The sequence below is a fragment of the Podarcis vaucheri genome (genome assembly GCF_965113315.1).
Source record: "Podarcis vaucheri genome assembly, chromosome: 4".
Classification (NCBI taxonomy): Eukaryota; Metazoa; Chordata; class Lepidosauria; order Squamata; family Lacertidae; genus Podarcis; species Podarcis vaucheri.
In genome coordinates this window covers 4,030,087-4,047,561 of record NC_138762.1, presented here as the reverse complement: position 1 = coordinate 4,047,561, position 17,475 = coordinate 4,030,087, and the positions used below count along the sequence as shown (strand labels likewise).

General features: G+C 46.4%; 3 protein-coding genes across 6 annotated transcripts in view; all 3 read left to right on the top strand.

The window, feature by feature from the left end:
- LOC309530363 (uncharacterized protein) overlaps positions 1–12,013 on the top strand; it is a 215,866-nt gene extending 203,853 nt beyond the window's left edge. The window contains exons 5-6 of one of the 2 annotated variants that reach the window (XM_082219273.1): positions 9,933–10,059; positions 10,616–12,013. In XM_082219273.1, the coding sequence (XP_082075399.1) occupies positions 9,933–10,059; positions 10,616–11,817 (1,329 nt within the window). In that variant the 3' untranslated portion in view covers positions 11,818–12,013. The remainder of the gene's footprint in view (positions 1–9,932; positions 10,060–10,615) is intronic. The other variant, XM_082219272.1, reaches the window with a different exon arrangement.
- LOC309530358 (uncharacterized protein) overlaps positions 5,817–17,475 on the top strand; it is a 47,022-nt gene continuing 35,363 nt past the window's right edge. The window contains exon 1 of the mRNA XM_082219267.1: positions 5,817–5,899. The gene's annotated coding sequence lies outside the window, so the exon portion shown is untranslated. The remainder of the gene's footprint in view (positions 5,900–17,475) is intronic.
- The window catches only part of LOC309530290 (uncharacterized protein), a 123,454-nt gene continuing 122,764 nt past the window's right edge, over positions 16,786–17,475 (top strand). The window contains exon 1 of one of the 3 annotated variants that reach the window (XM_082219017.1): positions 16,786–16,845. The gene's annotated coding sequence lies outside the window, so the exon portion shown is untranslated. The remainder of the gene's footprint in view (positions 16,846–17,475) is intronic. The other 2 variants (XM_082219026.1, XM_082219018.1) reach the window with 2 other exon arrangements.

The following is a 17,475-nucleotide window of genomic DNA, read 5'->3' as shown; positions in this document are numbered from 1 at the left end:
TGAGTCATCAACTGCTTCCAACAAGTTTGAAATATACTCGGAGTCCTGTAGTGATTTCATGCTCTTTATTGCAGCTTGTAAAACAGTGATTGAATTGCCCCCCAAACCTCAGGCTTTTATATACATTATTTACACAATGAGTCCCGTCTGATTGGCTGATTCTGCTTCCTTCCTGGAGCCTGATTGGTGTTTTCCTGCAGGCCAATCAATTGTTGCATTCTAGGATCCTACCAGCCTAATAGGCTGATTAACTTCTTCCTGGAGCCTGATTGGTCTTCTCCTGCAAGCCAATCAGTTGTTGCATTCTAGGATCCTGCTTGCCTATTGTTCTAGGATCCAAGCTTAGTACCTAACAAAGTTGCAAGGGAATGTTTCAAGGGAACTAGCATGAGTGAGGAGGGATCATATCAAAACAATAAACCCTCTCCTACCTTCCTAAACGTTCCCACACAATGAGCCAGTGGGATTGCTTCCTCCTGCCTTGGATAAAAGGGGCTGGGACCCCTGAAGACCCCTGAGTATCCTGGAGGGAATGGTGAGAATCACCATTTCTGATGGAGTGAGCCCTGAATGTGTGGGGGTCCACTGGAGAACTCTCCTCATCCACTTTTATATAACCAGGGAAAGGGGCTGGGTCATGTGGTGCCATGGTGAGAGTATTGACCCTGGGAAATTAGGTCTCACATCCCCACCAAGACATGAAGCCCATTCGGTCACACACACACACACACACACACACACACACACACACACTGACTCACAGGGCTGTTGAGGGAATAAGATGTGGAAGGGAAGAACCATGGACACAACCTGGAAGAAAAGTTGGGATGTCAGCATATTAAACAAACAAAACATAATGAGTGACAACTCCAGATAACAAGAGCTGTAATGAGCCACGAGATTTTTAAGGCTTTGCTGGTTTGCGACAGTATTATGTTGGTTTGATTAGGTCTGTTCTGACAGGTATTTTCATAGTTTCATTTTCTAAGTGGTATGTTGCTTTTAAAAAATCATTTTAGCAAGGTATGTTTGGGCACATTTGCTTTTAATTGTAAATGGAATGCAATTGTTCTCCCATCCCTAAGTGTGGGTTGTTGTTGTTGTTGTTGTTAAAATGTGTTTTATTGAAGTAAACCAAACCAATCAATACAATAAAAATAACAGAAGTGCGAGAAAGCAGTGCAGTACGTATATTGTAAAGACACTTAATATTAGGTTGGCCAAGTCCTTAAATCCTTTAGGAAAGCCAAATTTCGCATTGTTCTTCAGAGAGTAGTGTGTGTCTTCATTTGTTGCAGTTACAGATAGGTAGCTGTGTTGGTCTGCCATAGTCAAAATAAAAAAATTCCTTCCAGTAGCACCTTAAAGACCAACTAAGTTAGTTCTTGGTATGAGCTTTCGTGTGCATGCACTGCTACTGGAAGGATTTTTTTTTTATTTTCATTTGATGCATATAAGATAAAATCCCACCAGACATCATGGGATAGGAAAAGGTCATCTGAGCCTTTGGCAGCAAGTAATTTATAAGTTGTTTTTTCCCCAGCTAATGCTGAAATCCACATACTATACCAAAGTGAAATCTGGACATCATGTAAGGTTTTCAGTGCTGGGTAGAGGTTTGGGTGCTGGACTCTATGACCTGGGGGACCAGGGTTTGAATCCCCACCCAGCCATGAAGCTCCCTGGGGTGACCTTGGGGAGAAAAAGGTGGAAAATAAATGGAATAACTGGAATAAATAAGATTTTCTATTTTGGAGCAACGGAGGTTCTGGCAGCCGCTAGCCTCCTGGTCAAGAGTTCATGAGAGCTGACAAAGTGGCAAAACTGACTGGGAGAAACAGAAATCAAGAAGACAAGAAATTCAACAAAGAATGGGAAAAAATTATGATGAACTTGAAGAACACTGTAAAAAATTTAAAACGTTAGCAGGATTGACATAACACATGTAATATAACAATTTTATGGTTAAAATTGGATTTAAACCAAAATTTGATAAATATTATAAGATGCAGTGGAAAAAGATTTACAATGGAAACCATGTGGGGGGGGGAGAGGGAGGTCCAAGGATTCAGGCGATCCTATATATGTATAACTTTGATTATATTTGAATGTAAGTGATATTTGTAAAGACTGAAAATAAAATTCTTTTTAAAAAGAGTTCATGAGAGCTGAAACTTTTCAATTGATTGCCCCACAGCTTGGGCAAAAAAAAGCAGTGTTGATGTTGGAATGGGATGCTTGAGTGAAATTAAAACACCTGTCCGCTGCTGGCGCCAGAGACCATCACAATGAGGTTTCTCCACATTGTAGCTCTTCTCCACATTGTAGCTCTTTCCATACTCTTGTTAAGAATTTCAGAAACCGATTTGGCTTCCACAATCATACCACAGAAGGAAGTGACTGGATCTGTTCTAATGTGTTTGTGTTGTGTTGTGTGGGTGTAAGAGAAAGAAAAGTCGCAGACTATTTCTCCCATCGTGACACATGTGGAAATGCTATAGGGCTGCAATTTTCAACAGACTTGCAAGAGGGTAAACCCCATAGATGGCGATCCTTACTTCCATGTGAACATGCATACAATACTATTGTACATCTTTAGAAAATGAAACAGAGGGGGGAGGAAATCAACAGTAAAAGAAACATACTTCGGAGACCTCAAATATCCACCTACTATATATATGAAAAACGTGTTTTAATATGGCTTTTACAGTAAAAGAAACAACATTTTGTTACACGCCACCCCGATCTCTGAGTGGTGAGAGAATCCAGGGGGTTCCAGGCATTGTCTGTGTCCTAGATGGCTTCTCTCATGTGCCCCCCTGCCTTGTTTCTTTTTTTTTTTTTATAATCATATTTATTAAAATTTCCAATAATAACAGAATAGGAAAATAAGAAAGATAAAGGAAAGAAAGAAAAAGAGAAACTAATTTAGACCCTTCTTTTCATAACCTTCTTTCTGGGACTTCCTCCTTCCCCTCCCGATTGTATTCCCCTTTATCTAAGTTGGTTCCACAAGTTCTCATCCCCAATTAAACCTAATATATTATACTCATAAACCAATTTAAATTTACACCATCTTAGCATCACTCCTCGTCTTATAATAGAACAAAATTTTCCCCAAGATCCGCTCTCATTCCTTCCACGAGTTCCTCCTTTCTAAAAAAAAGAAAAAACAGAAACGTAAAATATCAAAGTTATAAAGAATATAAGATAGAAAGTATAGAGAAATTCAAAAAGTTGGTTACAAAGCCTTTGGATTCTAATGTTCCCCCTCCCTTCCCCGGTTTTGATTCCCCATGTCCATTTGTCTGTATGTTGTCGGCCTGGAGATCTTAAGTCCACAGCCAAATTTATCTCAGTCCATCATGCTGTTTTCTTCGGATTTGGTTGTCTTAATGATGTTTAACTTCGAAAATCCAATCTAATAGAGGCCTTTAATTTTCTTTAATCTTTTGTTGCTCCTCCCATTATTCTTTCCGTGTCGTATTCAGTCATCTGCTCTTTTATTTCTTGGTTTCTCAGGTTTCTGTCTTGTTCAGCTGTCAAAACATTCTTGTTCCAAAATTTAACGTCTCTACAGAGGTTTGTTATTCAGGGACACAGACTTACGTCCAGTTCCTTTCTTGCTTCAATAGAAGATTCTATTGTGTTATAGTCACCTCTGTAGACAAAATAATATTTCAGTTCTGCAGCTTTCCCAGGAGATAAGACCTTTGCACATCCCAGAGTAGTTTTCCACATACGACACTTGTAATGTCCCGAGTCCCCTCTAGAGGGATTACAATAACTTTGTATCCTCTAATCCAAAAGTCAGTTTGTTGTTTCTTTTTCCCAACTGTTTATATCCATATTTATATCAAATTGTAACAAAATTAACCAGCAAAGAACTTGTAGCAAAGTCCTCTTTATAATTTCCAGTTTTGACCGCTCCTTTGACAGCTGTCAAAATCTCCATCTCTCTTCGCCAGGCTGTCCGAATCGCCCCGGTTCCGGGGGGGGGGTTGCTTTTTCCTCACCCTCGACTCCTCTCCTCCAGCACAGTTCTTATAATTCACATCGTGGAATTGGTAATTTTTATCATCAATAAGCTTCTGAATAGATCTTGGTTTCTCAGTCCTTGTTTTAGCATGTTTACAATCAGGGAGGGGACTGACTTCCTTTTTTGGATCCCCTCCCGCTCGTGCCAAATCCGGAAAAAAATTTCTTTTTTCCTCCTTTTAAACCCGGTTGCCCAATTACTCACGGGTTGTTGATCAATTGACCGAATTTCCTTTGGAAGAAGCCAGCGCTCTCCGCCGAATGGCATGCGGCTGCGCCCGGCAGGGGAAGCGGAGGACTCAAAGCACCACGCTACTCCCCGGCGCCCGATCCGTAGCCTTTAAAAAGGCTCTTTCACAAGCCGGGAGAGCGATAACGGTGCCAGCCGAGTCACCATGTCCACGGGATCCGTTCCCGTGGTTTCTAAGGGTCCCCGCGTCGCCGGCGCGGTAGGACCCAGCCCCTGCCGAGCAGACTCCCTCCGGAGCTCGGAGGGAGTCCGCCATTCGGCGATGGCGCCAACCCGGAAGTCCCCCCTGCCTTGTTTCAACTCTTTCCATGGGGCAGTTCAGTAGAGCTTGTTCAACAGAGCCAGAGAAAAGTTCACAACGTTCAGGTACGGCCGTTCTGGAAGCGCTGATTCCAGGCCGAGCTCCATGCTTTCTCCTATGGGCCTTCTGTGGTTCTTGTTGGCCACCAGGGAGTGATCCGAGTCGCAGTTGGTGCTGTGGGAGCTCCATGTGACATAACCACAGCTCAGCGCTGGTCGCCTGGTGACAGTCAAGGCCAGCTGGTGACAGTGGCCTCATCTTGGGTGTCTCCAGGACACTCCATGGGATTGTTTTTTAAAGAATAAAAAAAAATTCCATTTCCCGATTTTACATCATCGAAATATCTTTTTATTCAATAAAGTTGATATACCCAATATTGAAATCGACCAGCCTCCTCCCCTTTCTGTGGTTGCTTATATTATATCCTTCCCTTTGCATATCCAAGCTAAACCTAATTGTGTTTTGTCCAATGCAATCCTATTTAAAATATTTCACTGCGCGTTTTTATGTCGGTCCTGCTAATGATTTAAGTCGTTTACAGTACTGCTTTAAACGTTCAGTAAATGATCTCTATGCAAAATGGAAAAGGGACACTCTGTGCGTTCCCTAGGCCTTGGAGGAACATTTTAGAGAAGTGATAAACACGCCTTGTTCCTCCTGCTCATTCCTTGAGTGTGTGTGATATGGACACAAAGGGGGGGGGGGGACACGCGAACCACGGAGCCCCAGGCAAACACCTATTCCTGATCTTTCCCGATTACAAACCCCACCAGAGAGGAAGTCCTAGCGCTGTAGCAGAGCCAGACACCGCGAGGGACCTCAATTCTCAATGGGAGGCCAGTCGGGGTCATCAGCATTTGACAGCTGGCCAATCAGCGATTGCAAAACAGCGCCATGAACAGGCGAAGGCGAGCACTGCAACTGCGAGAAAAGGAGCTCAGCTCGGTTGGCAGGAGAAGCGTGGGACCCCCCGCTGAGAGAAGAGCGAAAGTGTCGATTCCAAGCGGATACAATGTATCTGGTCTTGGCCCAATGTTAGCCTAGCTGGAAACTCCAGAAGGAAAGGAAAGCAGGAGGCGTCCCCCAAAAAGCATATCTGGAAGTGTGCAATGCACGCCAGAGAGAAAAATGCAGAGGGGAGATCTGGGCATGCTGGGCTTTGCAAGGGTTAAAGGGAACTGAGCTGTATTCCTAGAGAGGAAGCAAGAGGGGGCCAGGTCCTCCAGAGCCAAGGCCCCTCCCTCCCCAGTCCTTTCCTGCTTTGGGGTCTCTCCTGCAAGGGCTGCCTCGCTGCCCCCTCCTGGGATCTGGTGAGTCTCCTCTCTCTCCCCCCAGAGGGTGCAGTGGGGAGACGGTGGGGGTCCCCGGGCTGCAGCAGGGGAGGGGGCCTGGGGGGCCTGATCTGCTCCTGCAGGGGGGGGGACCCCAAGTCAGGGAGGAGAGGGTCCTGCCAGGGAGGGGCCAGGTCTGCAACGCTCCCCTTCCTGGAGATTACAGGATCCCAAACTCATTTGGCTTTTCAGAAAAAACTGACTCCCCCGAAATCTCCCTTCTTTAAACAAAGGAGTCATTAGGACTTTAACTCAGTGTGACATCTCTCAGCGTCATTGCACAAACGAGAGAACATGTGCAAGTGGTTTTCCAAAGCTGGATGAGGAGGTGGACTAGCGCCCCACCCAAAAAAAAAAAAGCAATGGGGGGGGGGGGAAGGAAGGAAAGGTGGGAGAGGAAGTCCAGGAATAAAGAGAGGGATCCCAGCCCAGAGTCTGGCTGCTGCATTGGGGACCAGTTTCCCAGTGTCTCCCAGGGCAGCTCCCCACGGAGGCCACTGCAGCAATCCCCTCGCGCCCAGAGCAGGGCATCCCAGGACCACGTCCTCTCTGTCCCAAAGGGATTGTTGCTGGAAAACCATCTGGAAATGGGCGCTGCTACTCCCTGAGCCTCCAGGGACCTTGGCATCAATGGCTGTGTGTGTGTTAAGCTGTCTAACAGAATAATAGTAATAAATTAGCTGCCTAAATTTCAAGGGAGATGTCTTTGGCCACGTCCACTTCTCCCTCAGTGGGTTAATCAGATGCATACCTGGCCCTCAGAGCAAAGGATAAGGGACCCCACCCCAGGAGTCTGTCTGGAGAGGGGCAGAGAGTCCAAGTGTAAAAAAGGAGACAGAAGCAGGGGAGTGGGGGTGGGGGGAGAAGAACTCCTGAGGACCCCCCCAACAGATCCAAGCATCCATTTTCCACAAGATACAAATGACTCCCTTGTCGGTCAGTTCTGACTTCATGCATTGACTGGAAGGCAGGAGAAACCAGGCTGATTCATCTCCCAGAAATCCCTTCCATTGCCTCCACATTTTGCATTGCAATCTTCCTTCTAGGAGAGCTAGAGGCTGCTTTCTTCTTCTTCTTCTTCTTCTTCTTCTTCTTCTCCTCCTCCTCCTCCTCCTCCTCCCCCCCCCCTCTTCTTCAGACAATAGCTCATGGTTTGGGCTGTAGTGCAGTTCAGCCCTTGTTCCCAGCAAGACTCATCCATGCTTGCTCAGGGAACCATTTCTCCCCCTGTCCTACAAATTCTGTAACAGAACAATGTATTTGCTTTGTAGGATTTGCTAGAGCTTCTCATTCAGACAGACAGAACTTGGCAGAAGACCAAAGGGTTCCTTCCGATCTCTCAGAGCCTTCCTGAGAGCACAGATGGATGAGCAAGACTCAGCTGGCCCTGGAACAGGAAGAGGCCATGACATCCAAACTGGGAGCAGTGGGGGGTTCTGGGAAAATTTTGTGCAGAAGATCCTGGGTGAGGAGGACACCCTCCGCTCAGAGGTGCAGAGCCAGCAGGTGAGGCAGTTCTGCTTCCAGGAGGCCAAAGGACCCCGAGAGGTTTGCAGCCGACTCTACCACCTTGACCATCAGTGGCTGAAGCCAGAAAGGCACACGAAAGCTGAGATGCTGGACCTGGTGATCTTGGAGCAGTTCCTGGCTGTCCTTCCCCTGGAGATGGAGAGCTGGGTGAGGGAGTGTGGAGCGGAGACCAGTTCCCAGGCGGTGGCCCTGGCCGAAGGTTTCCTCCTGAGTCAGGCAGAGGAGAGAAAGCAGGTGAGAGAGACTTTCCTCTGGATACTCCCAAGGGGCTCCAAACAGGATGGAGAACATCCCATAATGCTCTACTGTTGGCCCATTCTTTTTCTGGGAAGCCATCCATGGAATGATATCTAACATCCTTAAAGCTTCTGTCTTTGTCATTCTCTTTCTAACATTTCTCACCATTCATTCTCTGTTTTGAATCCTTGTTGCTCTTTCAGGGAAAGGATCATTTTGCAGAAATGGACCTGGATTCCTGTGAGGCAGAGAGGCCTCCGTTGAACCCCAGAGAGATGCCACTGGGTAAGGAGGAAGGAGTATTTTTCTGTTGGTTTTTCAACTAATCTGTGGATTATTTTCATCTTGGTGTCTTTTGGGGCAGGGGACAGTGCTGCAGATGTGTGGGATTGTTACATGTCACACGTCTATTTATATTCCAGCACTGATTATTGGGTCTTGTGAGTGGAAAGGGAGATACGCTGTTTCTGCTCTGTATTGCTTTTGCAGTCCTCTCTCCGAGGAAGAAAGATAGAGAGAGAAGCCATGTTTTTCTTTGTTCTGTTAGGTTTGTTTTTATGCGCTATAAATTAGGCTTAGATGTTACTCCTCACGGCTAAGCTTCTGTTTGAACTCTGCTAGTTGTGTGCTCATGTCCCTGGAGATGGGCCACATCAGCGTGACGGCAGATTGGAGTGATGGATCCGGGGCAACGCTGCATTGCAGGGGAGGGAGCAGCCTCGGCATTATCACCCAACCGACAGTTGGGATCAAGGATCCAGAGGAAGGGAGATGTATTTTTGCCCAACTAACTTATGAAATGGGCGCAAATGTCCAAATGCTCTCAGCAGGTGAGGCTTTCTCAAAGGCCCATCTGTAGCTAAGATGCCCTGTTTCACCTGTGAGAGAAGCAGGCACTCCTGGCGTCCTGCTTACCTTTTTTCTCTTGCAGGTGACGGAATGATGCCGGCAAGACCTCCTGATCTGCCTTTTCATGGAGGCAGAAGGGAAGCAGTGGCTGTGGAACCATATCAGGTCAGGGGAAGCTGCCTTGTGGGGTCAGAGGCCGAGGGATGGAGCAATGTCATGAACTGTTTGGGCACAGAGGAGTGGTGGGAGGAAGCAGCTGGGGAACCAGGAAGGGAAGATGGCTCAGAGCCCAAGGAGTGGAGGTAGAAGAAGGATGGGGGGTCAGAGGGGGAAGAGGGAGAAGCCTGGGAAGAGGAGGTGTCAGAAGCTGAAGGAGTAACAGGGCTTAGTGAGCTGGGAGACTCTGTGGCAGAATGCAGTGCAGAATCAGAGGCAGAAGAGGAAGGAGGCGAGTGGGAGGAAGGAGGTCGAGAGGCAGAGGTGAGTCAGGAGAAAGAGGAGCCACCGGGGGCTCCCTCTCCTTCTGCCAGAAGCCACCCTCCCTGCTTGTCTCTCAGAGCCCGGAGACGTCTGACAATGGAGGAGCAAAGACTGGCGCACTGTTCGATCATTTGCCAGAAACCCGAGAGGAGGGGACTTAGAAAGCTGTGGGGAGTCGGGGGGTCTTCACTCTCTGCAATTGCTTTTGTGGAGGAAGAGGCTCAGGGAATGAGCTGCTGTTCTCAGTAGGCCTGAAACTCAGCCAAGCCTGTGAATATCATATTCTTGCTAAAAAAGAGTAAACTCCAGCTGTGAACTGTGGGATTTCCTGACCATATGTCTCCGTGACCCCAGCCTTCTTAACGTTGCCAGTAGGATTCATCTGTAGTTACAGTTTTCATAGAATCCTAGAATTGAAAGGGACCACAGGGGTCATCAAGTCCCACCCCCTGCATTGCAGGAATCTCAGCTAGATAATCCAAGACAGATGGCCATCCAAACTAGGCTTCTTGTATTTCTATATTCATCAATGAATCCTAAAATAGGCTTCTAAGCAGCGGACAGACGATAACAAATAGTGACCAGGATTCACCTAGCCAGCCCTATCTGCTGCAAAATGGGGCCTGCCCCCCACTCCTCCCCCTCTCCATGCCCCCATGAACCCCTTGAATTTGGCTCTGGGGCATTGGGAGGGAACCTCCCCAGAACAACTCACGAGGAGAGGAGAAAGTGAATCCTTCCATCGGGGAAACTGGAATGCTTGCATAAGCAGAATGACTTGAAAAACACAATGTGGAGTAACACCTATTTGCACAAAGGCAAATACCCATAGTTAAATACCCATACACAACTGAGATTTCTGTAGCAGATCATATTTCTGCTGTCTCAGAGGAGGACATTTCCCTTTTTCTTTTAGGTTCCAGTGTGCTTTGAAGATATTGCTGTTCGTTTCACGGACGAGGAGTGGGTGTTGCTGGATCCTGACCAGAGAGCTCTGCATAAGGATGTCATGGAGGAGAATCTTGGGATCATGGCCTCTCTTAGTAAGGCTCCTTGTGGGATCGTAATATCTGTATTGAAATTCAAAACGTATCTCTCTGAGATGAACCTAATATATTTTCACAGAGCTCAATATCTTCCCCTACAACACATGAGATTACAACATCCCCCAATAAACATCAAAGAGTAAATTACTCTTTTTCCTATGAATGTTCTTCCTCCAGTTGCAGCTTCTTAAACATTACCAGGTAAAATGCCATGTAAAATTGCCATGTAAAATGTCAGCTTCAGAGTTGTTAGGAAAGATAAGTAGCTTCTGTCAGGTTTTGTTTTTGCTCCTGTAAGTTTTTGGTTGACCAAAGAGACGACTGACTTTGGAGATGGAGGGGATGCCATGACTGGACCAAGCAAAATCCATCCCAGAGAAGAGCCAGGCGTATCAAATTTCCCATAAGTGTGTTAGATAATGGCAGACAACAAAGGTTGACCTCACATCCAACTCCCTTCAGTTCTTCCATTGCAAGCTTTAATTAGCATCATTACATAATTGGGGGCTCTATTTGTTCCTGAGGCTCCAATCCCTTTTTCTCTCCATTACAGATTGTGATGAATTGGAAATCAAGAACAAAGGTGACCACAACAAAATCCCCAGAAAGGAGAAGCCACATAAAAATTTGGAGTGTGAAGAGAGCTGTAGCCAGAGCTCCCAGCTCACTTCCCATGAAAGAACTCATACAGGGGAGAAACCTTATCAGTGTGGAAAATGCATCCAGGCCTTTAGTAGAAGCACAGATCTACATTCACACCAGAAAATTCACAGTGGGGAGAAACGATTTAAATGTGAAGAGTGTGGAAAGAGCTTCATTCGCAGATCCTCTCTCACTTCCCATCAAATAACTCATACAGGGGAGAAACCTTATGAGTGTGGAGAATGCAGGAAGGGCTTTGCTAGAAACACAGATTTACGTTTACATCAGAGAATTCACAGTGGGGAGAAACCATATCAGTGTGTGGAATGTGGAAAGAGCTTCAGTACCAGCTCCTATCTCACTTCCCATCAGAGAATTCACAGCGGGGCAAAACCATATCAGTGTGTGGAATGTGGAAAGAGTTTCACCTGGAAGAACACTCTCACTATCCATCAAATAATTCATACAGGGGAGGAACCCTATCACTGCTTGGAATGTGGGAAGAGCTTCAGTAAGAGCTCCTCTTTCACTTCACATCAAAGAATCCATACAGGAGAGAAACCTTATCAGTGTGTGGAATGTGGGAAGAGCTTCAATAAGAAGGACACTCTCACATCCCATCAAAGAATTCATACAGGAGAGAAACCCTATCAGTGTGTGGAATGTGGAAAAAGCTTCAATACAAGCTCTTCTCTCACTTCCCATCAGAAAATTCATACAGGGGAAAAACCCCATCAGTGTCTGGCATGTGGAAAGAGCTTTGGTCACAGGAGCTCTCTCACTTCCCATCAAAGAGTTCATACGGGGGTGAAACCATATCAGTGTGTGGAGTGTGGAAAAAGCTTCAGTACGAGCTCCTCTCTCACTTCCCATCACTTAATTCATACAGAGCAGAAGCCATATCAGTGCTTGGATTGTGGAAAGACCTTCAGTCAAAAGGGCAATCTCACTTCCCATCAAAGAATTCACACAGGGGAGAAACCATATCATTGTGTGGAATGTGGAAAGAGCTTCAGCTGGAAGCAAAATCTCACTTCCCATCAAAGAACTCATAGGGGAGAATCTGAGAATCCTTTAATTGTGGAGTTGGAGGTGACCCCCAATGTAATCTAGTCCAACCTGCTGAATGCAAAAATCACAACGAACGTCTCCATGATGGAGAGCTATCTAACGTCTGCTGGCCTCCAATAAATGAGAGTTCACCACTCTAAAGGGAGTCCACTTCACTGTCTTAACAGCTCTTACCATTAAAAAGTTCTAGATACAGGTAGGTAGCTGTGTTGGTCTGCCATAGTCGAAACAAAATAATAATAATAAAAACCAAATTAAAAAATCCTTCCAGTAGCACCTTAGAGACCAAGTGTCAGTATCTCAGCTCACAGTCAGAGGTAACTGGCCTCTTCAGGTCCTACTCTATGGAGCCAGAGAAAACAAGCTTACTCCATTTTCTATGACACAAGTTATTCAAAGATGGCTCTCATAGTCCCTCTCAGTCTCCTCTTCTCCAGGCTAAACATACCCAACTCCCTCGGCTTTTCCACATAATGCTTGGTTTCCAGACCCTTGATTATCTTGGTAGCCCTCCTCTGCACGTGTTCCAGCTTGTCAATATCCTTCTTCTTAGTTATTCTTTATTTATTTAATTTATGTAGCACCCTTCATCCACATATTTCAAGGCAGTTCACATCATACAGGATAAAAGTATGGGTTTCTCAAAAACAAGTCATGCAAGACAAATCATTTTATGGAGTTACAAGCTTGGTGGATCAGGGGAATGCTGTGTGCATAGTGTATCTTGATTTCAGTAAGTCCCCCATGATATTCTTGCAAGAAAACTGTTGAAATGTGGTTCTAGATTCAGGTAGGTAGTCAGCCGTGTTGTTCTGATGCAATCAAAATATATATAAAAAATAAATAAAAAAATTCCTTCCAGTAGCACCTTAAAGACCAACTAAGTTAGTTCTTGGTATGAGCTTTCGTGTGCATGCACACTTCTGCATGCACACGAAAGCTCATACCAAGAACTAACTTAGTTGGTCTTTAAGGTGCTACTGGAAGGAATTTTTTTATTTTGACTATGGCAGACCAACACGGCTACCTATCTGTAAATAAAAAATAAAGAAATTGTCCAGTAGCACCTTAGAGACCAATTAACTTTGTTCTTGGTATAAGTTTTCGTGTACTTATACCAAGAACAAACTTAGTTGGCCTCTAAGGTGCTACTGGACAATTTCTTTATTTTTTATATATATGTTGAAATGTGGGTTGAATGAGGTAACCATTAGGTGGATTTGTAGTTGGTTGACTGACAGAACCCAAAGAGTTCTCATTAATGGTTCCTTGTCATCGTAGGAAAAATTGACAAGTTGGGTGTTGTTGGTCAATGTTTTTTATAAACGATTTGGATGAAGGAATTGAGGGGATGCTAATCAAATTTGCAGGTGACACCAAACTGGGAGGGGTTGCTAATGCTGCAGAAGACACAATCGGGATTCAAAATTACCGTAACAGATTGGATAACTGGGCACAAGCTAACAAAATGATTTTCAGTAAAGACATATGTAAGGTTCTGCACAGAGGCAGGAAGAACCAGGTGCACAAATATAAGATGGGGGATATCTGGCTTACTAGCATTACAGGTGAAAAGGAACTAGGAGTTGTGTTGGACTGCCTGCTTAACCTAAGTCAACAGTGTGATGCAGCAGCAAAAAAGCTAATTCTATTCTAGGCTAGGCTAGTGCCCCTCTTAAGGGAAGTAAGTGTACCACTGTATTCTGCCTTGGTCAGGCTACAGCTGGAGTCTTGGGTCCAGTCCTGGGCACCACGATTTAAGAAGGATGTTGACAAGCTGGAACATGTGCAGAGGAGGACAACCAAGATGATCCAGGGTCTGGAGTCCAAGCCTTGTGAGGAGCAGTAGAAGGAGCTGGGAATGTTTAGCCTGGGAAAAACGGAGACTGAGAGGAGATATGAGAGCTATCTTCAAATATCTCAAGGGCTGTCACATGAAAGGGGGAAGAAGCTTGTTTTCTCCTGTTCTGGAGGGTAGGACTCGAACCCATGGCTTCAATTTACAAGGTAGGAGATTCTGACTAAATATACAGAAAAAACTTTCTGACAGTAAGAATTGTTCTACAGTGGAACAGTCTTCCTTTGGAGGTTGTGGACTCTTCTTCCTTGGAGGTTCTTAAGCAGAGGTTGAATGGGCATCTGTCATGGATGCTTTAGTTTGGACAAGACAATTCTATGATTATTGGATCTTTATATACCATATAAAAAGCTGTAGCATTCTTAGAGGCTATTTGCTGCCTTTGCAGCACCAATGTGAGCTCCGTGGGGCCCAAGTCTGGGCAATGTGTCTGGAGCTCCTGAGCTGCCCAGAGAAGACCCTCTTCTTGGCCTCTCTGAAGTCATCCACAAGAAAGCAGACCAAGACATTAGACACAAACTAGGCTGCAGGAGTTGCAGGAAGGAGGCAAAGAAGGCACCATCCAGCCGCCTTAGGGACTCCAGTCTGGATTTGTGTAGGGTTAATTCCACAGCCTTTTCTTCTCCCAGATATGTCCCATAAGGGAGCGGGTCCTGAGTTCTACCACTTCTGGAACAATTGTACTGGCTACCAATGAGGTACCAAGCAAAGTTCAAAACAAATAAATCATATTCTGATCATAAATGACTAATACTTGTTAATGCATGCTTTTTATGCAAATAGGCAAAGGTATGCCATTTCCCCTTCCAGAAATGCTTTATTGCTAATTCAATGGACTAAAAATCGATTATTGTTGTTGTTATTATCTATTAAATTTATACACTGCCCTTCCTCAAAAGACCTGAGGACTGTTTAAAACATAGAACACATAAAAGGGAGAACAATTATGCACCACCTCCTATTCCTTTAGTCAGGTGACGGTCCTTCTTTTGAAGGAGGAAGTCAAATCTCCAGGATTACTAATAGCATTATTATTATTAAATTTATATACCACACTATATGCACAGGCCTCAGGACAGTTCACAGAATAAAATCAGAATATAAAACCACAAAATACGGTAATCAAAATAAACACAAAAACAAGCCAATAACCTCCCCAGAGGGCACTGGATGTCAATCAGCCAAAGGTCTGGTTCGAGAGGAACGTTTTCTCCTGGTGCCTAAATGTCAGGGACTGGGCAAAGAAGGAATGGTGGAGACCGCCTCCCCAGCCTGACTCTTCCAGGGAGGAGGAGGAGGAAGAAGACAGTTTACATTTACAACAGGGGTTTGAGGGAGGTCATAGCTCAGAGGCAGATGAGGGGGAAAGTTGGGAAATAATGGGAGAGGAGGAGGAGGAAGCAGCAGCAGCAGGGTGGTGACAACTGACTGACACAATGTATTTAGGAAGCATTCCAGACCCTCCATCTCCCAGAACTTGGCGAGCCTTGAAAGTAGGAGAGCAAAGAGCTCAAAGACAGATTCACTCGGGACAATGCCATTATCCAAAAGGCTGGGATCTATAGCCTCTCTCTGTAAAAAAATGAATGAAAAGAGGATGATAAGAAACATTCCTTTGTCTTTATTCGTTCCTGGGCAACCAGCCGGGAGTCGCTGACATCTGCCTGACACTACAGGTGTATAATGAAGGCTCCAGGCACACCTCCCTGGAGAGACTATTCCATAGACAGGGAGCCACTGCAGAGAAGGCCCCATTCTCATGTTGCCACCCTCTGGACTTATTGAGGAGGTGGCATATGAAGAAGGGCCTCTTAGAGTTCAGGCAGCTTCTGATGTTCCTTTGGAGGCTTCATCAAAACTCCGCCAGATCAAAGGGGATAGAAATTCCTGCTATATTTTTTTTTATAAATAGTGAGAAATGCATGCACACAGGCAGGAAGAGGAAGATCTGGGTCCTCCTAGGTTTCACGATACAGAGGGAAGGGAAAGCTAAGTGTAGTTGGACACACGCTATAGACTCCGAGAAGGCCAATTTCAAAAAGCTGAAGGAGCTACGGGGTGAGATCCCATGGTCAGAAATACTCCAAGAGAAGAGAGTCCAGGATGGATGGCAGTTTCTCCAAGGAGAAATATGAAAGGCACAAACGCAGACAATTTCAGCAACAAAGAAAAGTGGGAGGCATCTCAGGGGAGTCACAGAACCACTCTAGTCTGCCTTGGTCAGGCCACACCTGGAATACAGTGGTACCTCGGGTTACATACGCTTCAGGTTACACACTCCACTAACCCAGAAATAATGCTTCAGGTTAAGAACTTTGCTTCAGGATGAGAACAGAAATCTTGCTCCGGCAGCATGGCAGCAGCAGGAGGCCCCATTAGCTAAAGTGGTTCTTCAGGTTAAGAACAGTTTCAGGTTAAGAATGGACCTCCAGAACAAATTAAGTACTAGACCCGAGGTACCACTGTACTGTGTTCAGTTCTGGGTGCCACAATTTAAGTATCCTAAATGCAGCTAAAAATCAACAGGGACATTTCATCTTCACTCCCAGGAGAGGCAGGAACAGCGTGTCATCATACTCCACCCTCAGCTGTGATCTAGCTGAATGGGAGACATGAGAGGCAGCTTGTTTTCTCCTGCTCCCCAGGGTAGGACCCAAACCCTGGCGTCAAGTGGCAAGAAAAAGGTTCTGACTCAACAGCTGGAAAACCTTTCTGAAGGTAAGAAGGTGGTGGAACTCTTCTTCCTTGGAGTTTCAGAGCAGAGGCCATCTGCCAGGGATGCTTTTGCAGATTCCTGCCCTGCAGGGGGCTGGACTAGATGACCCTAGGACCCCCTTCTATCGCTCCCATTCCTGGATTCTAGGATGAGGTTCCTTGCTTCCTGCAAACCCCTTTTCCCTGCAACCTCTTCCTCCAGTTTCTGGCCAAGGGAGGGAGCGGATCACAGACCAAGCAAGAGCGTCCCCTCAAAATGAGCATCTCTGGGATTCTGCAATGCAGGAGAGAAAAGGCAGAGAGGACGGAGCAGGGTGGACTCGGCTTTGCAAGGGTTAAAGGGAACCGAGCTGCATTCCTAGAGAGGACAGGAAGTAAAGGGGGCCAGGTCCTCCAGAGGAAAAGCCCCTCCCTCCCCTTCCTGCATGTGTGTGTGTGGGGGGGTTGCTTTCCTCTGCTATTGCAAAGGCTGCTTTGCTCTCTTCCACGGGGATCTGGTGAGTCTCTTCTTCCTCCCCCCCCCAGGGTGCAGTGGGGAGAAGGGGGGGCAGGGATGCAGCAGGGGAGGGTGGCTCATGTGGGGGGGGGAGCCCCAGGGATCAGGGGGTCCTGCCAGGGAGGGACGGGGTTGCACGAGGTTTGCAACTACAGTACTGTATGTCCTGCAATTCTATGCAGGCGCTGCTTACTCCTTTGGGAAGGGCAGTCCTCTCCTGGGATCTGGTGAGTCTCCTCTCTCCCCCCCCTCCCCCAGGAGGGTGCAGTGGGGAGAGGGGGGGGTCCCAGGGCTGCAGCAGGGGAGGGTGGCTCCTGCGGGGAGGTTTAAAACAGCCCCACGTGCAATTTGGAAAAAGCCATCTGTTGCAAAGCCAACCCCCCCCCCATGCAAAGCGCCTGCCTGCTGCTCTGCTTACTCTCCCCTGGAGCCAAGGAAGTTTAGAGGTCGGTTGCTTCCCTTGGGCGGTGCTGCTTTTGCTGCGATTGGTCGCTTGGCCGGTGGGAGGGGGCTGCCCGGGTCATCTTGCACTCCGCAGCAGGATCTTTGAAGGCTCTGCGCAGCAGCGCCTGCCAAGTCACTTACTCCCGAGTAAGCCCGCTTAAGGCTGAGCTAAAAGCACGTGGCGAAG